Source organism: Mustela putorius, unplaced genomic scaffold (assembly GCF_011764305.1).
Source record: "Mustela putorius furo isolate JIRA1106 unplaced genomic scaffold, ASM1176430v1.1 tig00000127_pilon_pilon_pilon, whole genome shotgun sequence".
NCBI classification, from domain to species: Eukaryota; Metazoa; Chordata; class Mammalia; order Carnivora; family Mustelidae; genus Mustela; species Mustela putorius.
In genome coordinates, this window is record NW_025421288.1 from 15,338,849 (window position 1) to 15,360,501 (window position 21,653).

General features: G+C 68.2%; 2 protein-coding genes across 3 annotated transcripts; both read right to left on the reverse strand.

Moving 5' to 3' along the window:
• Positions 1–100: 100 nt before the first annotated feature.
• TSSC4 (tumor suppressing subtransferable candidate 4) lies at positions 101–2,532 on the reverse strand. Of its 2 annotated transcripts, none has more exons than XM_004759650.3 (2): positions 2,191–2,532; positions 101–1,587 (listed from the first exon to the last, which is right to left on the reverse strand). In XM_004759650.3, the coding sequence occupies exon 2, from the start codon at positions 1,290–1,292 to the stop codon at positions 321–323; it is 972 nt and encodes a 323-aa protein (XP_004759707.2). In that variant the 5' UTR covers positions 1,293–1,587; positions 2,191–2,532; the 3' UTR covers positions 101–320. The 2 variants fall into 2 exon arrangements, with proteins under 2 accessions (XP_004759707.2, XP_044922444.1); XM_045066509.1 differs by lacking the exon at positions 2,191–2,532 and having other exon boundaries at positions 101–1,316; positions 1,349–1,483.
• A 1,465-nt stretch (positions 2,533–3,997) lies between these two features.
• Positions 3,998–19,692, reverse strand: CD81 (CD81 molecule). The gene is made up of 8 exons (XM_045066539.1): positions 19,545–19,692; positions 9,624–9,738; positions 6,657–6,754; positions 5,922–5,996; positions 5,466–5,570; positions 5,063–5,164; positions 4,628–4,714; positions 3,998–4,546 (listed from the first exon to the last, which is right to left on the reverse strand). The coding sequence occupies exons 1-8, from the start codon at positions 19,608–19,610 to the stop codon at positions 4,484–4,486; spliced, it is 711 nt and encodes a 236-aa protein (XP_044922474.1). The 5' UTR covers positions 19,611–19,692; the 3' UTR covers positions 3,998–4,483.
• Positions 19,693–21,653: the final 1,961 nt, after the last annotated feature.

Here is a 21,653-nt window from a genome sequence, read left to right on the forward strand (position 1 = left end):
ATCGAGCGAGAGAACAGGGCGTGTGGGGGCAGTGGGGAGCAAACACGGCCCAGCCACGCTGGACCTGACCTGAGAACCGCCACAAGGCCCGAAGCCGAAGGAAAGTCCAAAACCTTTACTGCTGCCCCACAGGGACTCGGCGGGCCAGGGCTTCTGCCGTCCACCGGCAAGCACTGCTTCAGACACCACTACCCGGAGCTCCAGCCCAGGATGTCGCCGCCGCCTCCTGGCGGCCCTCTGGCTCCCTTCCCGAGGGGCTGGAGCCCCAGGCCCCACCCAACCCCAAGCGGCCAGTGGCCCTAGCTGCCTTCGGTCTCTTCTCAGATCTCGGCGCCTGCGGCCTCAGGGCTGCTCTGCTTGTTCCGGAAATGGTCTCTGTTCCGCTTCCTGCTGCCATGGAAGCCAACGGTCTCCACCACGGGGGGCCCGGCCGCTGAACTGGGGTGGGCTGCCCCCTGCAGCACGTCCACTTCCTGAAGGCCCCCATGGGGACTGTTCCAGTCCTCAGCCTCCGGGCTCCCAGGCCCGGCCAGGTGGGCCAGCTCCACGGAGCCCTCGCCCCCTGGGGCGCCCGGGTTCCCAGGCCCTCCTGCCTTCTTCAGGGCCCTCTTCCTCTCAGGCCTGGCCTCGCCAGCTCGGGCGGGTTTGGTGAAGATGACTCTTCTCTCCCCGCAGCTGGAGGCATCCTGGTTGAAAGAGGACACACGGTCGCTGGGGGCAGCCAGGCTCGGGGAGCCCAGGAAGGCCAGAGCAGCAGCCCGGTTGCTCTGCTCGCTGACCTCCGCCACATTTTCCAGGCTGTACTTGGTCCAGCGCTCAGGGTGGGCCACATAGTCAGGGACGGGGGGCAACTTCGGAGGAGCAGGGCTCTGACTGGCCCTGCCCGGGTCCTCTCCTAGAGGCCGGCTTGCGGGTGCCGGCGGCCGTGGGAAGTCCCCGTCGTCACCCACGTCAGTCTGCTCCACGGAGGGCAGCACCTGACTGCTTGTGCCCTCCAGGCAGTCAAAGATGTTGCGGCTACGCCAGGAGAAGGTAGAGCTCATGCCCCTCAGCTGGAACGGCTGCACCGCGGCCGTGCGGAGGCCCCTCGCAGACAAAGAGGCCTCATCGGGGTCTGAGTCCCCCTGGGCCTCCGCAGGTCGCACCCCCGGGGACAGAGCTTCCATCTCAGCACCAGCAGGCAGGCTGACATCAGAGTCTGAGTCGCTGAGAGACGCGGTGTCTGCAGGCAGAGCGCCGACCTCTGTCCCTTGCTGGGTTTCCAGGGGCTCTCCTGCCCCTGCCTCAGACATGTGTCCCAGGGCACACCACACCCAGACCAGACCGCCCAAGAAGTTCGTGTCTGAGACTCGCAGGCACTCCTGATAGGTCCCTCCTATAGACCCACAGTCCTTGGGCCGGTGGCGGGATCCACAGGAAGAACTACGTCCTGCAGATCAAGGGACGGAGATCCCGTCCCCTGAAAGCCCTCTCACCTCCCTCGGCTGACGCGGTTTGTGCGGACACTGGAGTGCCGGTGGCTTGGAAGTGCTGCAAAGGCGTGGTGGCCTCGGTCCTGGCGCCGTCCAGCGGCTCAGCTGTAGCAGGCTGAGGTGGGAGAAACCGAGCATCAGATCAGACTCTTGCAAAGGTGCAGAAATGTGCCACAACCCCAACGGGTGGTCCTGGGTTTATGAAGCCCAGACAGAGGCCAGGCCCAGAGCAGATCCTTTGTAACGATGGCTCCGGTCAAGGCTCGGAGCCCCGTTAGGGGCCTGCTGGAGGGTGGGGCTGTGGCAAGAGGCAGCCAGCCAGGGCTCGGCCCACGGCAACAGCAGCCTGTGCTCTGCGCTGCCACCGCCCTGGAGCAGGTAGGCTCAGCGGGGCGCGTGGCACGCCCCAAGGACTGCACAAAGACTGGGCCACCTGCTTGGTCCAAGGCAAGGAGGGCGGCTCCTGATGGCTGGGAGAGGCCCCGGAAGTTCCATGGGCATCCGCAGCGGAGTCCTTGGTGTCTGAGGGTCAGGCCCACAGCGAAGGGGGGTGTCAGTGGCCACCCCGGGCACCCTTGGTGGGCAGAGGCAGGCCCTGCAGCAGCCTCCGGTGGCACTTCCCCCCAACCGTGCACACAGCTCCCCTCTCCCAGCCGAGCACAGAAATGGGACCAACTCTCGCTTAGTGCCCAAGTGTGACCCAGCGGGCACCGTGCACCTTGTCTTTCCGGGCTCAGGGGACAGCCAGGCCTCACCCATCCATCCACCAAGCCGCCCTGGCCCAGGGTGACCCGCTGCGGAGCGCCCACGAAGGACCCGGCAGGTGGGCCAGGCGCGGCCGCGGGTGCCCCGCGGCTGACCAAACACAGACGAGACCGCCAGTGCTCTGGGTCGCGAGTCCCCAAGCGAGGGAGCACCTCCCGAGGGAACGGGAGCACCGCACGTGTTCCAGGGAGGGAGAGACCATGGGCCGGAGCGCAGCACGCCGCGAGCGAAGCCGGAGCTGCAGCCAGCCCCTGCCCGCCGAAGTCGCGCCGCCGGGAAGGCCCCGCGACCAGCAGCAGCAGCCGGAGCCGGGCCGCGCCGGGGGGACGAGGGGGCAGCGCCTTGCGCCATCCCGATGGCAGGAGGAGCCATCGGGGACGTTTCCCGGGGCTCTCCGCGAGCTTCGGGAGCTCGGCGGCCGGAGCCCCGTCCGGCAGGCGGAACCACCGGCTGCCCCGGGACGCGCGCCCCCGGCTTCCTCCGCTCGGTCGGGGGCCTGGGCCGGACAGCGTCCGGGCTTCACAAGCCTCGGGGTCCCAGGGCCCAGCCCACGAGGGGCCGGAGACGCGCCGCAGTACGGGGGCGGCTCCGGGCGGGGCAGGATGCGGACAGCGACCTCCCAGAGGCGCGGCTGCTAGTCCGCGCCGGACTCCCTCGCCGCAAACCTACCGGACCGCCGCGGCCAGGCCGGCTCCATCTTGAGCTGCGCTCCGCCTTCTGGGAAACCGAGTCCTCCGCCGGCCCAGCCCGGCGGCGTCCGCACTCGGAGAACTACATCTCCCACAAGGCACTGGGGCGCCACTCCCAAGGCCCGTCGGGTAGCGTGGCCCCTGCGCATGCGCCCTCGCTTTTCTTCTGAGCCCTTCCTCCCCGGAAACGACGGCTTTAGTCCCGCTAAGAGCCGGAATTGAGTAAAGAGGGGGGAGGAAGAGGCACCGCGGCGACTCCCAGAATGCTCGAGGGCTAACGGCAGCGCCGCGTCCCCGGGCCCCCAGCGCCCCCTGCTGGGAGTCGCGAGCACAGCGGCCTCCTCAGGCCGGAAGTGCATCGTCGCGCGCGGCGCCGTGGCCGAGTGCTTCCGGTGCGACCGACTTCGTGGGTCGGGGGCGGCGGGCGGCCGGGGCTTCGGCTGCTGCGCTCCGCCTCGGGGCAGCTTCGCCCCGCCTGCCCGCCGCGTGCGCCCTGCCGCCCCCCGGCATGGTCGGGCCCCGCAGGGACCCCCCGGCACGGACTGCGGCTGCGCGGCCGCGACGCCCCAGGGTCCTCGGGGGGGCACGTGTCCTCCCGGAGACCCGGGGGCGCGCGAGGCGGGCCCCGCCGAGACCCGATCCCCCAGATGCGGGCCGGGGCTCGTTCCCAACGGGAGCCCCCGAGGAGGCCGCTGGGGACGCGAGCCCGACGGCAGCCAGGCGCGGCCTCTCCGGGTCGGTTCGGCACAGACCCGGTCCGTGCCCGGAGGCGAGGCGGCCGGGCTGCGGTGCACCCCGGGTCCGGCTGGCGGGCGCTCAGCCCCGCGGGGCCGGCCCGGGCGGAAGGGGGGCTCGCGGGCCCGACCCCAACCCCCCACCCCGGCTCTGCCCCTGCGGGCGGTGCTGCCCCTGCGGGCGTCGGGGCCGCAGGGAGGCCGGCTGCAGGTTGCCCAAGGGGGCACGGGGCGCCTGCCGTGGGGAGCGGTCTGGGGGGCCCGGCCCGCCCCGCGAGGCCCGCAGAGCCGGCCGCCGCCCCGGCTCGGCCGCCGCCCCGGCTCGGACGGACCGCCGTTAGCATGCCCGGGTTCTCCTTTATTGAGCGGCTCGGGGTGTCATTACAGTGGCAGGCGGCGCGTTAGAAAGGACAGGTGCGCTGAAGGCGGAGGCGGCTCCGACCGGCTCGGACCGGCGGGGGGAGCGGGGTTACAAAAGGCGTGAGCCGTGCAGCCCGGGGGCAGGCGGGTGGGCCGCAGGGCCCCCAGGAGAGGCCCGCAGGAGCAGGCAGAGCCCCTCAGCCGCAGGAGCAGGGGCCCCGCCTCGCAGTCCCCAAGGCCCGCTCACACGCCGTCTATAGGTGACTTCAGCCCCGAAGGGAAACGGGGAACTTCAGGACAAAAACGAAACCTCAGAAGTAAAAAGGCTAATAAGTGGAGCAGAGTGATGCCGGAGAAGTTATATACACGGGCGGTGGCGGCCCTCCTCAGAAACGTCCGGTCACTCCGGGGCGCTGCAGGGTCCCCGGTGGCCTGTCCCCGCAGCGCGAGCGGCTGCGTCCGCTCAGTACACGGAGCTGTTCCGGATGCCGCAGCACAGCACCATACTCAGGATCATCTCGAAGATCTGCGGGGTGGGTGGGGGGGACGGTCAGCACCCGCAGCCCTGTGGGGGTGCCCTGGGCAGATGCGCGGCCCGTGCACTCACCATGATCACAGCAACCACGATGGCCGCGATGCCGATGAGGTACAGCTTCCCCGAGAAGAGGTCATCGATCTTCTGGTGGCAGTCCTCCTGGATGGCGGGTGGGGGGGAGAGCCAGCGGACGGTCAGGGGCGCAGGCCCTCAGGCCCTCAGGCCCCCACAGTCCCACAGCACAGTCTTGTTGAGGAAAGAGCATGGGGAGGCTCGGCCCCTCCGAAGAGGTGTGAGCAGCGCCTGGTCTCTGTTCAATTACCTCACACCCCGTTTTAAAACAGACGCAGGGGGGGTCGTGGCAGGTGCGTGGTCTTCCGCTCAGGTTGCTGAGCCGCAGGCAGATGGTGCTGGCCCGGGAGCCGGGCAGAGACCCGCAACCTGCCAGCACCCCCCGGAGCCCCCAAGCAGCCTGGCGAACCCTGGGACCCGCCCGGCCCCGTGTACCTTGAAGAAGTTGCTGATGATGGTGCTGCCCGAGGGACACAGGTTGTTCTTGAGCATGGAGGTGGTCAGCGCGGACAGCGTGCTGGAACCACAGCAGTTGAGCTGCGGGGACCAAGACCCCCGGGTTAGCCCTGCGCCCTTGTGTGCAGGTGACCCGTGGGTAGATGGCCAGGGACACACAGCCTGGGGAAGGTGAGGCCTGGGGAGACGCCCTGGCCTAATGGGCTCACCTGGCTCCCGGTGGGTCCCTGAGAATCCCCCCGGGGCACCCCAGAAAGAGCTCCGCAGCCTGCCAGGTCACAGCACCCCTCCTGCCCCTGAGGTCTGCGCTGGGCCAGGCTCCACCCCAGCCGGGCCTTACCCCAGAGGACCGTCCCCCACCCCCCAGCAGCGCCTCCCGCACCGTCTCATGGAAGGTCTTGACCACGGCCTTGGCGTTGTTGGCGTCATCGTCCACCACGGCCTGCTGCAACGCCTGGTCATAGAACTGCTTCACGTCCTTGGCGATCTGGGGGTGGGGTGTGCGGAAGGGGTGAGGTCACAGCCACCGCAGGGACCATCCCGGGGGAGGGGGCACATGTTCTCCTGGCTCTCCTGAGAAGGTGATGTTCCCAGGGTAGACCTGGTTGCCCCCACCCCCCCCCCAGCCTGGTGCTGGGAGACAAGTGGCCCCGCCTTCTACTCGCACCTCCTCCAGAAAGCCTTCCAGGGCCTTTCTATGAGGCAGGGCCCACGGGCAGCCCCAAAGAGCACCCCACAATCCAAGGTAGGCCCAACCCATTCCCCACAACCTGAGCAGCAGGCCCTCCCCAACCCTAGCCCGGCAGGGACGGGCCCACTGCTGTGGCCGCAGGCTCACCTGGTCTTTGTTGACAAAGCCCCAGATGCCGGCAGCTACTTCACAGGCAAAGAGGATGACGAGGCAGGTGAAGAACTGGGAAGGCCATGCAGGACCCGAGGGGAGAGCAGAGACACCGGGATGAGGGCAGGCATGGGGCAGCTTAGGGCTGGCCGTGTGCAGGCGACAGACGCCCGAGTGACCGGCAGTCAACCCCCACCCCTACCCCGCCCCGCCCGGGGACGAGCCTCGTCGGGGGTAAGACTCGGTCCCAGCAGTGGCCTGCCGAGGTTCTCAGCATCCCCACAGGCCAAGGCCCGGCCCCGGGGGCTTTGGGCCCCGAGTGACCCCTGTCCACACCCCACTCCTCCCTCTGGGAAAGGGGTCATCATGACACGAACACCCGCTGCCCATGCCTCCTGGGCTAGCCGGGCCCCCGCTTCTGCGTTAAGGCTGCTGAGGAACTGGGACGTGCCCCTCATTGCTTCTGGGCCTTTGTATTAAAAACGAAAAACGACTGTAAAACCACAAGTTAGGAACCACGTCACCGTAATAGGACAGGGTGGGGTTTCTGAGCCACACAGGGACTCCAGAGGGCTGTCATTCCAGGAACGGTCCCTAGGCCACCCGGCGAGTCCCCGCTCCCGGGCCACACCGCCAAGCAGGGGCCCATCTGACCAAAACACACGGAGCCTCCAGAACTCTGGGTTCTGCCTCTGCACCCCCTTCCTGCCCCCGCCCGGCCCCGGGCCTTACCGTCCCCAGCAGGCACTGGGACTCCTGGATGGCCCCGTAGCAGCCCAGAAACCCGACGAACATCATCACGGCACCCACGGCAATGAGGATGTAGATGCCTTTGTGGGGGAGCAACAGACACTCTCAGAGCGCGAGGTCCCCGAGGGCCGCCCGTCCCAGCCCCCCTCCCTGGCCATGGGCACACCTTCCACCCAGGGCTCGGGCCACCCTGCCCTGAAGAGCAGCGAGGGCACCTTGGCCTGGCCACGGGGCGAGTGCCCCTCCCATGTCTCCCTGCCCTGCACCCCCCCCACCCCGCCGTGGGTCTACACCCCAGGAGCTGGGCCGCCGGGGACCAGGCCAGGACTGACTGCACAGCCGCATGCTCAGAGAGCCCTGCCTGGCGATCTGTGCACTGCCTCGCTCCCCGCTGAGGCCACACACGGCCTGCACCCTCTCTGGTCCCTGAAGTCTCTGGGACTCAGCGGGGGCCACAGAGGACCACGCGCTCCTGGTGCACAGGGCCAGGCCCACTGTGCCCGGACAGGGGGTCAGATCCAGCAGCTCCATGTGGCTCCCTGGGCTGGAGGAGTGGGCCCGAGCTGGCTTCAGGAGGACAGGAGCCTGCCGGCGGAAGTGGCCTGGCAGCTGGGGCGACCTGGTCTGCCGAGGATGGCGTGTAGTGTGGGAGGGAGATTTCTGGGTCAGCACGTGGGAGTGCCCATGTGCTGGGCACGGGCTCCTGGGGATGCAGGAAGGGCCAGGACAGGGTAGGGGGTGCCTCTGGCCTGGCAGCACTGCCCTTCTCAGGGCCCATGGCCCACACAGACAGGTCTGGTTCCAACAGGCGCAGTCGGGGACCCACTGGGCCCTGCAGTGTTGTCCTGGATGCTGAGGAAGCCCCCTAACCTGCCCCCCCGCCCCACCCCTACCAGCCTTGGACAAAGAGCCCTTGTCAGGGCCTACATCTGCTCCCCCGCCTCTCTGGCAGGCCCAGCCTGCCTCGGGCGGATCCAGAAGGCCCGTCTCTGGTGGGAGGGACTCGGCAGCCCGTGGAGGTTGCTGCAGAAGCCCAGGTCCCCGGGCAGGCCTGCCAAGCAGTCCAGTGGCTGAAGCTGCTTCCCCAACGGCAGCTCCCCACCAAGTGCCAGAAGAGGCACGTGGGGGCCCCTGCAAACCAGGATTAGGCCCCACAGTGACAGCCCAATGTGGCACCTGTGAGGGACAGGCTGGTGGGACAGTGCCTGTGTTGCCCCCTACAAGCCTCTCGTATAGAACCACATCCTTCCTGGAGTCCGGGCACAGCCCTACAGCCTCCCTCCTCCCGGTAAGGCCCAGAGCAGAAGCAGTGGATCTCTGTGTGCCCAGCCCATTCTCAGGGTTCCTGAGCCCTCCCAGCCCAGTCCTGCACTGGACCAAGGGGGCCTTTAGCTCCTTTACCGTACTGGACCAGACAGCGGACTGTGAGACTGTGAGAGCAGGAGCTGCTCCGGCCATGAGGTGGGTTGGGGGCCCCTTCCCAAATCACCTGCCTACACCCACGGCACCCCAGATCCTGGAGAAGCACCCCAGACAGGATGTTGCAGGCTGGAACCCCTGCGGAAGGGGAGGGGGACCCTGGGAGGAGGTCTGCAGGAGACAAACAGCTCTGATGGGTCTGGAGGCCCTTCCTTGCCCTCGGACACATAAGCAAAGCTGACCACATTGCTCCTGAGGGTGCCTGGCCCCTGGCAGACCCTGGGTGACGGTTCTCAGGGGTGCCTTTGTAACAGGCAGTGGGGGGGGGGGGCTCTCCTCAAGAGACTCAAATCTTCGAGGAGGCTCACAGCCCGGGGGAGCCTGTGGATCTGGAGAGGGGAGGCTTGGGACCCCCTCCAGGGGCAGCCGGCCCTGGGAGTCCGTGTCCAGAGCAGCAGGCTTCTGTCTCCAGGGAGGAGAGGCACCCTGTCAGTGCTCCCGTCAGACCCCTCCCCCCAGCAGCTCCGGGAGGAGCACAGGCAGGGGAGGACACACATCCCCTTTGTGGCCCCAGGGGACCCTGGGCCATCCCTGCTTCAGTGACCAAGCGAGCAGCGCGTGCCCCCTCCCCTGAACAGCAGCTGGGAAGAACCCAGCCCCCTGCTGGGCCGCACACAGTAGGGCGGCCGCTGGCCCTAACATGGAGCCCCGAACCCGAACGGCCCACACACACTTCCCGCCCCACTGCCGGGCCTGTGGGGACCTGAGAGGCCAGGCCAGGCCCTTCCTTTAAAGGACAGAAACAAGGCTTCCAGAGCCCCAGGAGGGCCAGGCCCTGCCTCCTGCTGGCCGGGGACCAAGGGAGGCTCTGCAGGACAGGGTGGGGCAGGGGTGGGGGCGCGATCCCCTGAGGGGCCCAGCTGGTGCCTGAGAGGCAGGCGGCCTAATAAGGCAGCAAGGTGTGGCTGGGGGCGGCCTGAGTCCCGCTGGCCCCTGCCTCACCCTGGGGCCCAGGAGTCTCCCTCCCCCCTGCTCCAGCTGCCTGGGCCAGTCCCCGGCCCAGGCAGGCATCCAGCCCCGCCCCTTCCCTGCAAGCCTCCCTGAAATACCCACCACGAGACGGGGCTCCCCTGCCCCCACCCAGTGGCCTCCAGCCCCCAGTTGGCCCCCAGGAGCCATCTGGTGGGGTCTCAACAGCCCACAAACCCCGTGCTGTCCCAGTGCTGCCTGGGAGCCTGGCTGCTGCACCCCCCGCTCCCCCCGCCAGCCAGGCAGGGGACCCCCATGGAACCACGGACCGCAAGGGCCCTGGGCGGGCTCACTCTGCCTACACTCTCGCCCTCTCGCCCAGAGAGCCCTTCCTGGCAGGCCTCGGCCGCCCAGCAGCCCAGCGAGCATTGCTGGCCTGGCCCGTGCCCTGCTTCCTCCTGGAAGTCCTCCCTGACCGCCTCGCTGTAGCAGTTGTGATCAGACATCTTGACAGGTCGCTCCCGCGGGCCCCCAAGCCCAGAGCCAGCCAGGTGCACTCACCTACGTAGAAGGTGTTGGGTGCAGGCCTGTCTCCCAGCTCCAGGTAGAGGAGGTTGGTGGTCTGTGGGTCGTGGCGCAGCCACAGAGCCACACCCAGGATCACGCCTCCGGCCAGCTGGGGAAAAAAGGGGACATGGTCACTTGCCCAGAGCACCACAGGGGTGAGTGTGGGCCGAGCCACACCGGACACCCAAGGTGCGGGGGCTGGCCCCTCGCCTCCACCTGCCCGCGGGCTCGGGGCGTCCCTCTCCAGGTGGCGCTCCCAGGCACCGCTGGGGTCCAGGCTGCCGGCTCCACACGCCCGCTGCTGGGACCCGGCCCCTGAGACGGGCATTGGAGCGACATCCCCAGGCCGGGACCGGCACGCTCACGTCGAGACAGCATTCGTTTTTCCAGCCAAAGCGCACATTTGGTTGGAGGCCCTGTATTTTTATTTCCTGAATCTGGCCACAGCCCACACCAGCCCCAAGTACCCCAGGGACCGCTGGGCCTTCCTCCAGGCCGGTGCTCCCCGCCGTCCCCAGCTCATCCGGGAACCCCGTGGAGGGGACCAGTCTTTGCTGCCAAGAGAAGGAGAGGGGTGGGGATCTGATGCCACCAGGGCCCCGGTGGCCCGTGGAGGGAACGACAGACCAGCGGAGGCAGCCGAGGCCTCCAGGAAGCCATGGGGCCAGGGGCTGGGCCGTGTGTGGGAGAAATCTTGCCGCCGCTGGGCCTGGGAAGGGAAGCCGCTGCGGGAGGAAGGAAGCTGGGCTCCCAGAGAGGCCAGGGAGGGGCTGCCTGGGCAGCAGGGGCAGGAAAGGGGGCTCTGCTTGGAGCCTAGCGGAGGACAGAGACTTCCGGCTTGGGGAGGCCTTTCACAGACTCACCGTCCTGCGAGCACAGGGCCCGGGGCGGGGGGTGCGGGGGGCGGGCGTGCGGCGCTGCTGAAGGGGAGCCCAGACCTCGCCGGGCCTGGACTACACATAAGCATCTCACCGACACAGGCCGTGGCGCGTCACTCTCGGGCCCCAGCCTCTGTCCTCAGGCCGGCCCAGCCCCAGCCGCCCCACAGACCAGAGGGTGCTCCCAGAGCTACCACCGCGGTGCGGGTCCGAGGGCCTCGCTGCGCAGCCGCGGTCCCTCGCTTCCTCCTCCCACCATCCGGGCGCTGGCAACGGAGCCTTCCCCAGGCCGCAGCAGACACTGACCCCCAAACACAGGCCTGGAGCTCCACATCCTAAAGGGAGGAGACCCCCCCAGCCCAGAAAACCACCTGGCCAGACCAGCACCTGCCCGAGGCCCCTGCTGGGGAGCAGACCCCCAACACGGTGGCTGGTGACGTGCATGTGACTCCGGGCCCCGGCCCCGCGGCATGTCCCAGGGAAACTCCCACTGCTTCCCAGGCCCTTCCACCTGGCCTGGCTCACAGTCTGGCTGGCAGGGCCCACGCCCCCAAGGTGAGGCTGCCCCCCAGCTAGCCCGGGGTTTCTGCTTCTCAGCCCCCTTCTCCCAGGATTCCAGGTCTGGTGGGGGCAGGCTAGGCTCGGAGGCTCTGCCTCTCCTCGAGTGTGGGTGGGGAGGACCACCAGGGTCCCCTCCCTCGACCCTCTGGCCACCGCGGAGACCTCCAAGGGCGGAGGCCCGGACTCCCAGCATCCTGCGCCTCTCGGTGGCACCTGCCAGCCACGGGAGATGGCCAGGGGGCCCATGGGACGGCGGGGCAGGGCGGGCACCCCAGAGTCCCCGGCTCTTCCTGAGGTGGCTGCCATCTGGGGCTCCCAGGGAGGCGGTGTCGAGGCTGAGGGTTGCCGTGGTAACTCGGGCTTGAAACCGTCACTTGTTCTCTTTTGAAACTGTGGCCCAGAGCGGCCTTTGTGAGATGTCCCGGGCGGAGGGGGAGGGGCGGGGAAGCCCCTGTCCCAGGCCTCCCGCTGTGGTCCTCTGCAGTCCTGGCGCCCTGGCCACAAGCCCCGAGAAGCCTCCCCTTCGGCGGAGGGGGCGGAGTGTGGAGGGGCGCGTGGCCCCTGGCCTGCTGGGACCTCTCCCGTGTTCCCCACGCAGCCCCTTCACCCCAGCAGCCAGGGAGACAGGTGTCTTGGGGTGCATGGTCCTAACAGAAGTGCGGGGCGAACAGTGCTGACTCCCCTCCCTGGTCGCCACCTGGGTGCTTTGGTAGGGGCAGGCGGGGTGGCCTCTGACTCCCCCGCGGACCCTAGACCCGCAGCCCTGAGGGGTAAAGGGAAGCTGCTGCTGCGTTCAGGGCTGGGGAGGGCTCAGTGTGGACGTGCCCCCTGCATGCCGGGGCCCCAGTCACTCCAGGCCCCGCACAGACCCCCGGAGTGGGGCCAGGTGAATGTAGCAATGGCGAGGTCCATCCCGTTCCCTGATGAGGAAACCCACGTGGCAGGGGGCAGACTGCCAGGGAGGGAGGGACAAACACAGCACCCCGACCCAGAGCGGGGGGAAAGCCCTCCGCAGGGAAGGCAAGGCTCCTGGCCCCCGCTCGCGCCCCGGCGGGAACGTGGGAGGAGCTGGGGTCAGTGCGCTTCCGAGCTCGGCCTGCACCTGCCGCCCGGCGTGTCCACCCAGGGATGCAAATGTGCATGTCCACACCATGACGTGGGCCCTGGCGGTCCCTGGCATCCCCAGCCCTAACCTGGGACTGACCCGCGTGTCCGGCTCCCAGGCGGGGGAACAAGAACTGGTGGGTCCCGGCAGCAACACAAAATGTTCTCAGCTGACAACCACACTGGGGGACAGCCACCAGACCGGAAAGAAGTTCCCTTTCTACAGAAGTGTCAGAAGTGCAAGTTGCGGCAGTAACAGAACACAGGCCACCGGCAGCCCGGGGATGGGGGACAAACACGAGCCCCCGGGCGCTTCTGGGGCTGCTGGACATGTCCACGGTCATGATGCCACGATTGTTTCACAGGGTTCTACCGACACCGAAGTCACACCGCCAACTCCCCACTTGGACCCCAACGTCTGAACTTTTTTTTTTTTTAAAGATTTTATCTATCTGACAGAGAGAGAGATCACAACTAGGCAGAGAGGCAGGGAGAGAGAGAGAAGGAAACAGGCTCCCGCCGAGCAGAGAGCCCGATGTGGGGCTCGATCCCAGGACCCTGAGATCATGACCTGAGCTGAAGGTAGAGGCTTATTAACCCACTGAACCACCCAGGCGCCCCTCAGTGTCTGAACTTCTAAGCAACTTCATCCGGGCCCCCAAAGATCCCGGCTGCTGTCCTGGGGCCAGCCAGGTCCCCGGAGAAGTGGGCTTCCCAGGGCCCGCAGAAGCATCTGGAAATATCGTGCTGACGTTTTGCCGACGGAATCGAGGTTTTAGGGTCAGAGAAGGGAGTGGAGAACTGCGGAGCCGGGACGTGCGCTTCCCAGCAGAGGTCAGCGTGCAGGGAGAGCAGGCGGGCCGGTGCAGGGTGGGGCCCAGGGCGCGGCGGCCAAGGGTGCCCCTGCCTCTCGGGGTCACAAGGTCATCTCAGCTAAGGTCCCTGCCGCAGGGCCACGTGGCTGCAAGCATCAGTGCTGGGAGCAGCAGATGTCCCCACCCCGCAACCCCCCCACCCCTGCACAGGGCCGCCTCTGCAGGGCTGCCCCCTGCTCCTGCCCCGGGGGCCCTGCCCCACAAGGGGCCCTGCCGGGAAGGGCGGCAGTTGGCTGGGCCACAGGGGAAGGTGCCACAGCGGACACGCTGTGGCGGGTTCAGGACACTGTGAAAGATTCCGTTTCTGTTTCTTTCTTCGTTTCTGAGAATTAGTAACTAAAGGCGTCAGCTGGAACAGGAGGGGCTGCCAAGCTGGGCTCCTGCCCGCCCGCCTGGCGTTTCCAAGAAGTGGCTGAAAGGGAGCAAGAGGCGACGGGTGCTGCCCGGGCAGGCCTGGCGCTGCCATGCCCCCCCCCACCCCGGCCGGGCCCCAGGCACCCGGAGCGCTTGCCCCCAGCCCCACCCACACAGGCGTCCCAGCGTGCTGGCCGCCCAGGGGCAGGAGTGTGTGGGGGGGAGCTCCAGCCCAAGGGTGGTGGGATAGGGCGCCTCACTCCACCCCAGCTCTGCTCCCCAACCCCCCACCTCCACGGGTGCACAGGCTTGAGGGAGAACGCACCAGGAAGCGTTCTTGGCTGGGCGCCTGGGGGGTCCTGGAGGCCTGGAGACCGCCCCCCGCCCCAAGCAGGGCAGTGAAGAGGCAGGAAGTGGGGCCGGAAACGCCCTCAGGGACAGGGATCTAAGTCAGAGGGAAGAGGTACAGCACAGATGCTCCGCCGCCGGTTGTGGAAGGTCCGAGGGGGAAGGAGGAGGTCCTGGCACCACCCCTTGGGCTGGGTGGGAGTCCTGGTTTCCCGCAGACTGACCCCACCACCAGGGACAGGGCCAGACGCTTCCCTGGGTGCCGCAGGCCCACCTCGGGCCTTCCCGGCGGGGGGCCTCCAGGAGCAGCCCAGGGTCGGAAGTGTGGCGGGAAGAGCAGGGACCCCCAGCTCGGCCAGAAGCGGAGCCGGCTGCAGGCCGCCGGACCTCAGGAAGCCCCCTGGCCTGGCACCTAGGAGAAGGGAGCAAGGGGTTCGTGACCCAGGCTCTCCTGGTCGCACCAGCTGGGGGCTGCGGCAGCCACTTCCCACCAAGAGGTGAGCGCAGACCCCCGCCACACCCCATCTCCTCCAGGGGCACATCAGAGACCCAACCCCACCACCCAATACCTGGGTAGTGAAGCCAGGAAGTGCCCTGCTCCCTGGCCCCAAACCGACCCCCCCAGAGCCGGGAGTCCTTCTGCCCCCTCCGCCCCTCCAGGGAGGAGCCTCCCGACTGAGACGGGCTCAGGACGGGCTGCGGCAGGACCAGGAGGAGCTAGGCGGGCCGGGCACCGACTGTGCCTCTGACCAGGAGGAGCTGTGCGGGCCGGGCACCGACTGTGCCTCTGACCAGGAGGAGCTGTGCGGGCCGGGCACCGACCGTGCCTCGCCCAGGAGGAGCTGTGCGGGCCGGGCACCGACTGCAGAGGGAGACAGGAGGCGGGCAGGCGCAGGAAGGGGACCTGAGAGCAGGGGAGGTCTCCCAAGGCAGGTCAGGGTGGCCTGATCCCTGTCCCAGGAGAGCCCCAGCCCTGCAGCCCCTCCAGGCCGTGAAGCAGCAGAAAGACCTCCTCGTGTGGTCACTTGGGGACCTCAGCCTCCTACTGCTCCAGCTGGAGGCTGAGGGGACAGCTCCAGCCCAGGGCCTCGCTGGCCCGGGGAGTGCTACCTCGGGGGACCTGAAGGTCTTATCGCCTTGAGACCGAGTGAAAGGGCGGCGGCCAAGCCCTGGGCTAGGAGCCGCACGGGCCCTTCACCCAAGCAGAGCCACAGCTGTGTGAGACAGTGCGACCCCCCGAGAGCGCAGGCTGGGACAAACCCGCTGCCTCTTGGAAGCCCCCACCCCTGCCCCCCAAGACCAAGGGCACTGAGCTCCTGGGCTCAGCCTCCCAGCCCAGGACCGGACACGCAGGAAGATGGGCAGTCCTCACGGCGGCGCGGAACCGAGCTCAGCGCCCACCCAGAGAGGACGGCTCGGGGAAGACAGGTGACAGGGAGCTGCTCGACATTCCCCCCGAGGCACTGGGGCCAACCCAACTATGACCTGGGCCGACCTGGGCGTGGGTCACCCAGCCGGAGAGTCTGCAGGGCGGACGGCCCTGACTTCCTGTCTTCCACCTCCTGGACAATGACCATGGTACCCAGTCTCCGTAGGCAGGTGGGGCAGCACTAACTTCCAAAGTTAGAAACGGACAAGGGAGCACGAACTCCCAGGCCCTGGTGGAGCTCCCGGGCCCCAGGTACCCCCTCCTCTGTGGCTCCCAGCCCCCTCTGCCCAGAGCACCCTCACCACCGAGGAGAAGAACTGACGGGCCCAACCCCACTTCCTAAGCCCCTCCCTCCGGCCAGCTCCCACCTCATGCCTGGAGAGGTGGCCCCAGGCAGCCGGCTTAGCAAGGGAAATCCTCAGCTAGTGCGGGGCATGGCTCCTGCCTGCCCATGGGCACTCCCTTAGCATCCCGGACTGCACTGGAAGCCCCCAGGTGGTCTTGTGAGTCAACACTTGCTCGGCCATCGGGAGGGGCTTAGGCCAGGCCCCAGAGTAGAAACTCTGTGTGCTTTGGGGCCGGGGGCGGGGCAGGCACTGAAGTCTAGAGGTTTCTGGAAGCATGCTGGGTCAAACCACATTCTGCAGGACAAATGGAAAACAACTCGGGAGAAGGGTCCTGAGGGCCAGGTCCAGACGAGCCTGGTTCTCGGTCAAGGACAAGGCACACGGCCCCCGGGCAGCTCCAGGGGTGAAAACCACCCAGCCCTCACGGCATGCCCTGAGCTGGGCTCTGGGGTGCCAGGGCCAGAGGCAGAACCCCTGTGCCTCTGCCCCATCCCCACCCCGAAACACTGGGCCAGCGCAGAGGCGATCGTCAGCTCCTCCCATGGGTGCCTGGACTTTGCCGTATTGATCTGATGACCCGGCTCTCGGCCTCTCCGGCTTTCAGGCGCTGAAGTGAAGCCACAGGGCCCGTGATTTGGGAGGGTGGGTTTCTGGGTCCCTTTCCCTGACCGGACTCCCGGAATGAGCTAGGGATTGGGGATGAACTCAACTTCTGGAGGCAGACCTGAGCTGGTGGGGGGGTGGGCACCTTGTGGCCGGGGGTGGGGGGGTGGGGAGGCAGCCTTGGAGCAGCACCCACCAGGGTCCCAGGCCTCTTGGTACCTGGACATCCTCGCGGTGGGGGGTGGGAGACAACGTCTGTCCCGGGGACAGACCACACACTTCCTCTTCTTGTCCCAGGCCAATGGCCGGTTTCCCCCAAAGCGCTGCCACTCAGTCCGTCCACTCCCCCACCCCTAACACCGGCACAGGAAATCCCCACCCCCACCCAGAGCCTGCCAGGGTCTCACATCCCCTCTCCGGGAAGGAAGGCGACAGAACCGCTAAGTGACAGACAGTCATGTGCTGTCTGGAAGCGAGAATTAAATGCCAGTTAGCGAGGCTCCTCATCAGCCCTGTTCCCAGCCTCGTGTGCCCGCCCCACCTCTGGACAGCAGCCACTGAAGGCATTAGGCTGGAGAAGGGGCCAGCCCGGGACGCCCTGCTCTCTCTGGCCGGCCTCCAAGGACAGGCCTGGGACCGTACCCACTTCACAGATGAGGAAAGCGCGCGGGGCTCACGCGTGCCAGCTTCCTGCCCCAGGTCACGGGGAGGGGAGCCTCTGCTCTTCCTGAAATGCCCGGCTGCAAGCAGGAGCCTGGAGTACCAGCGGCCTCTGCCAGGAAGCTCCGGGTCCCACCAGCACCGGGAGGATTTCCACTCCCTGCAGGGCAGGGCGTCTGCGCCAGGCTCGGCCGGGGCTGCTGCTGGTGCCCCCGCTCCTGTCCCTGCCTCACGGCTGGATGCCTGCAGGGCCAGGGAACCCCGAAGGCATACTGGGGGCACACCGCCTGGGGCCCTGATGTCCTGGCTCATGGAGGAGAGAGACAGGCCTGTGAGCGTGTGGGGTGAGCGGGCTCCTTCCTGGAGAAGCCGGCTGGACCGCCTCCGAGGCCTGCTCCCAGGTGGGAGCCTTTCCACTCCTACAGCGGAACTTGGAAAGGGCCCCGATGCGGTCAGACACCCCCTGTCAGTGTCTCCCAGCTCCCCTTCAGCACCCACACCTGCACTGCGGGCAGGGAGCCTGGCCAGCCAGAGTCACCCAGCACCGGCGGAGCCCCTTCCCCAGGGCGCTGCCCATGCCGGCCAAGGCGGGCAGTCTTCCTGCTGGCCATCTGGGCCCTACAGCCGTTTCCTGACTTCCACCCTCAGGGTGTGAGCTAGTCGCAGGCCCTGGGGATAGGATGTGGAGGACATCACCTCAGGGGCTGGATGCCAAGGCCCAGGACCCGACTCGAGCAGCGGGGTGAGCGCTCCACAGTCCCGAACCCACCAGGTGAGGCTGGACGCCGGGACAGGGGGCAGAGAGGGGCCCTGCCAGCCTGGTGGCCCCGGGCCCCACCCTGCTCAGCCCCACAGCAGGGGTGTGTGGGGCCACAGTTCTCAATGCCCAGCTGGGTGGCCTGGTGGGGAGAGGCCTGGAAACGTTGCCTTAAGCTTCAAAAAAGAGCAGCCCCTGGGGATGGGTCAGGCCTCCACCCCAGCTGCCTGGGGAACCACCAGGCTCACCCAGGCGGAGCTGGGGGGTGAGCGGGGGTCTGCCCTGGAGACCTCCCAGGCTGGGCAGCGGGGAGGGACCTACCCAGCAAGGACACTCCGCCTGAGGACAACAATCCGCGAGACGCCCTCCACCTCCTGGTCAGGGCCTCACCCCACATCCAGGCTCTGCTCAGAGGCCAGCAGAAGGGCCTCTGGGTGTCCCCCCGACCCCCTACAGGCCCAGACCACAGCAGGCAAACACTAAAAGAACACTGAACACTGCTCCGGCAAAGGGGGTGGTTCAGGCCAGTCCTGGCCCTTCCAGACAGCCCCACTGCTCCCCACTTCCCAGGCAGAGGTCAGTGGCCACAGCGGGCCCCCAATCTGTCCTCCCCACCCAGGTGGGGTATGACCCCTCCATTCCACCCCTGGCTAGAGCTCGGTCCGGTCTCTGTCCTCCCCACCCCAAACACCTCACTGCCCCGACACCCGCACTGGGGTCTTCCCTGCTGGGACCCTCCGCTGTCCAGATGGGAAACAGATGCGCCCAGTCTGCTCAGGGGACTTGCTCTTGCTCAGGGGACCGTTCAAAAGTTTACTCTCCCGAGTCTACTGGGGAACTACGCTGTCGGCCAGATGTGGTCATGGTCCTTCCTGAGAAGGGGTGAGCGGCCTGGGGCAGCAGAGGGGTCCAGGAGGGCTCCCAGGCACTGCCCAGGGGACTGGCCAAGCGGAAGCAGGGCCGGGCCAGGAGGAGGGTTCCTGCACCCACTCCCGGCCCCTCCCCAACTCCAACACAGGCAGGAAACAGAAACAAAGCCAAAGCACCAGTGGTCACTGGCCAGCAGTTACCACCCAGGCCAGGAAAACGCAACTTGCAAGTCGGCAGCCTGGAGCCGGAGACCCTCGTGCACCCCTAGACGACCATCCTGCGGGCACCTCCCTCCAAGGCGAATGGCCAAGCCCACACCTATGCCCAGACCTGGGCATCCATGGGACCCAGGCCCCAGAGGAGCTCAGAGACGCTCGGGTCCTCAGGGCCCCCCCTGCCCTGGGCCGGCCCGGAACGGCCGCCCCAGTCCCACTTCCCTCAAAGCCTCCGCAGCCTCCTGAGCGAGCGGGGACCGCAAGCTCGGACTGGCTGAGAGCGGAGGGGGCCGGCCCCACAGAGCGCGGCCGGGCGCTCCGCACGCAGGCCACGAGGGGCTGAGGCGCTTCTCGTGCGGGTGCCGACCCGGCCGGGACCCTCACCGCCACCCCCGGGGGCGGCGGCGGCACCCGGGGCTGGGCGGGGCCGGGCCAAGCCCGGGGCAGACGGTTCCAGAGACTCGGACCGAGCGCGCGCCCCCCGCCCCCCGCCCCGCGGCCCATCCAGGGGCGGCGGCCCCGATGAGCTCATGGGGGCGGGACGCTGGGAGCCCCGCCCCCGAGCCCCCTCGGCGGCCGCGAAGCTGGGTGGTCCCTGACACCGCGGCCCGCGGGTCGCAGCCCGCACCCGCCACGCCGACCGCCGTCCCCCGGCGGGCACAGCCCCGAGGCCCCCAGACGCCCCGGCCCGGCCGCGCAGAGGCCCCGCGGGCCCCGTCTCGCAGCCCCCACCCCCGCCCCGGACGACCCCACCTCCCCCCCGGCTGCCGGCCCAGGACCCCCGTCCGCGCCCGGCGCCCACAGGTGGCCCCGCAACTTGGCGGCCTGGCTGCGCCCCCTGCGCGGGGCCTAGCGGGACGCGCGGCCTGCGGGGCTCGGGGCGCCCCCACCCGCCCCCGCCCAGCGGGGCTCACCCAGAAGACGAAATTGAAGACGAAGAGCAGGTACTTGATGCACTTGGTGCAGCCCTCCACCCCCATGGCGGCGCGGCGGCGAGCGGCCTGCGGGCTGAGCGGGGCGGGCCGGTCCTGGGCGCGGGGCGCGGGGCGCGGGGCCTGGCGGGCGGCGGGCGGGGCTCGGGCCCGGGGCGCGGGGCGCGGGGCGCGGGGCGCGGGGCGCGGGGACTCGGGGGCGCGGGGCGCGGGAGGCCGGGCCGGGACGCGCTGGGTCGACCGCCGCCGCTGCGCGCTCGCTCTCTGGCCACGCGCGCGCCCCCGCCGCCTGTTATAAGGCTCCGAGGCCCCGCCCACCGGGCCCGCCCCCGCCGCCCGCGCGCGCAGCCCCTCCCCCCGCGAGCACGCGCTCGGTCGGGGGTCAGACGCGCGCGCCCCCAACCCCCAGGTCGGAGCGAGGGAGGGGCGGTGCGGGGGCGGAGGGGGGGCGGGCCTGCGTCAGGGGCGCCCTGGGAAGACCCTCCCCTGCTGTCGTCCTCCCTCCGGCGCTTCGGGTTGGTTATCCGAGGAGGCTCCCTGGAGGAGGTGATACACCAGTGATGGCGCTGCCCACAGTGCTCCGGGGTGGGGACCCTGGGTGAGTGACGAGGCCCATAGTCAGCCGACCTGACCTGAAGACTCTGGAACGCGATTCCAGGCCGCCAAGCCCTTGTCCCGGGGTAAGGGGACGTCGTTGAGCACTGTTAGAGGAGTCTGTGTTTGGAAAAGTTCCTGAGAGGGTGACTCTGAACTCTAGTTCCTCTGAGGAACTAGCATCAAGTTGCACAGAAGACTCAGAGCCAGACCCAGAGGAGCGGTGGAGGCCGGGTGCTCCCGCCACGCTGCCTCTCCTGCGCACATCACACCAGCAGCCCCACCTGCCCCCTCAGGGCAGGGCATTCCCCATCCCAGGCACAGCACAGGCAGGCCCTCCCCCACTCTCTAGTGCAGCCCCTCTGGGTGCTTGTCCTTTCCCAGGACGCACCCCATGGACGCCCACCTGCCCCCTTCACTCCCACCCGGGTCAGGTCACAGCCGCCTCAGTTTCCCCATCTGTGGCAGCGCATCTCCCAGTATTTTTGGGGGTTGACATGGGGGGACATGTCCAGGCACGTAGAGTAGGGCCTGGCCTGGGGGAGGCAGGAGGGCTCGGCCTCCTTGGGCTTGCCGGACCCAGAGCCTTCTGGGGCAACGGCAGGGGCCCGGGCTCACTGCTCCCACGGAGCACACGCTCTCTTGGGGGAGTCACTGAGCCGCGCCTCTGTGCCTTGGCCTCTTGTGGGAATCAACAAGGGCCTCCCAACGACCCAAACAGGCTGTTTACGGGGCAGGTGCTCCCAAACGGAGTCAGCCACTACCCTTGCAGCGGGCAGAGACCGGGGGGCAGGCCCAGAGCCGGACAGCCTGATAGTTAAGAAAGAAAGATAAGGAAAAAAACGAAAAGGAAAAAAAAAGAAGACTTAAAATCTGAAACACAGCAGCGTGCTGCGAGCAGCAGCCCATCCGCAGAGACATCCCGCGGGGAATGCCGACAGACGGAACAACGGACCCGGCAAACAATGTAGCAGAGGAGGTTGACAGTTGTGCGCTGGACGTTTCAAGACACTGTGGAAAGGTCCTGAAGAAGGTGTAACGTAGACCGATACCCAGTGTTCTCGGATCCGAAGACGGTGCTGCCGCCGTGCCCCGACTCCCCAGATTTGCCCACAGCCTGTGCGCGCGGCCGCTGTCGGAACCCTGGCGGGCTCTTCCTGGGCTCATCCTAAAGTTCCCAGGGACCCCCGGGGCCCCAGGGGGCCCATACCACCTCAAGGAAGAAGAACAAAGTCATTGGACTGGTGTTTCCCGACGTGAGCCCCCGGGAGCTGTGGCCATTGCGACAGGGTGGTGCCCAGCGTGGAGACAGCTCAGGACTCCTGGAGCACCCTTGAGAACCCGGCAACACACCGCGCATTCCTGGCCGGTTGGCTTCAGTGGGGGCCCCGGGACAATCCAGGGAGTCCAAGAACAGTCCTCTCCAGCCACGATGTTGGGACCCCTGGGTGTCCACACGCCACAGAGCCAAGGGGCCGCACTCCACGCCGTGCCCCA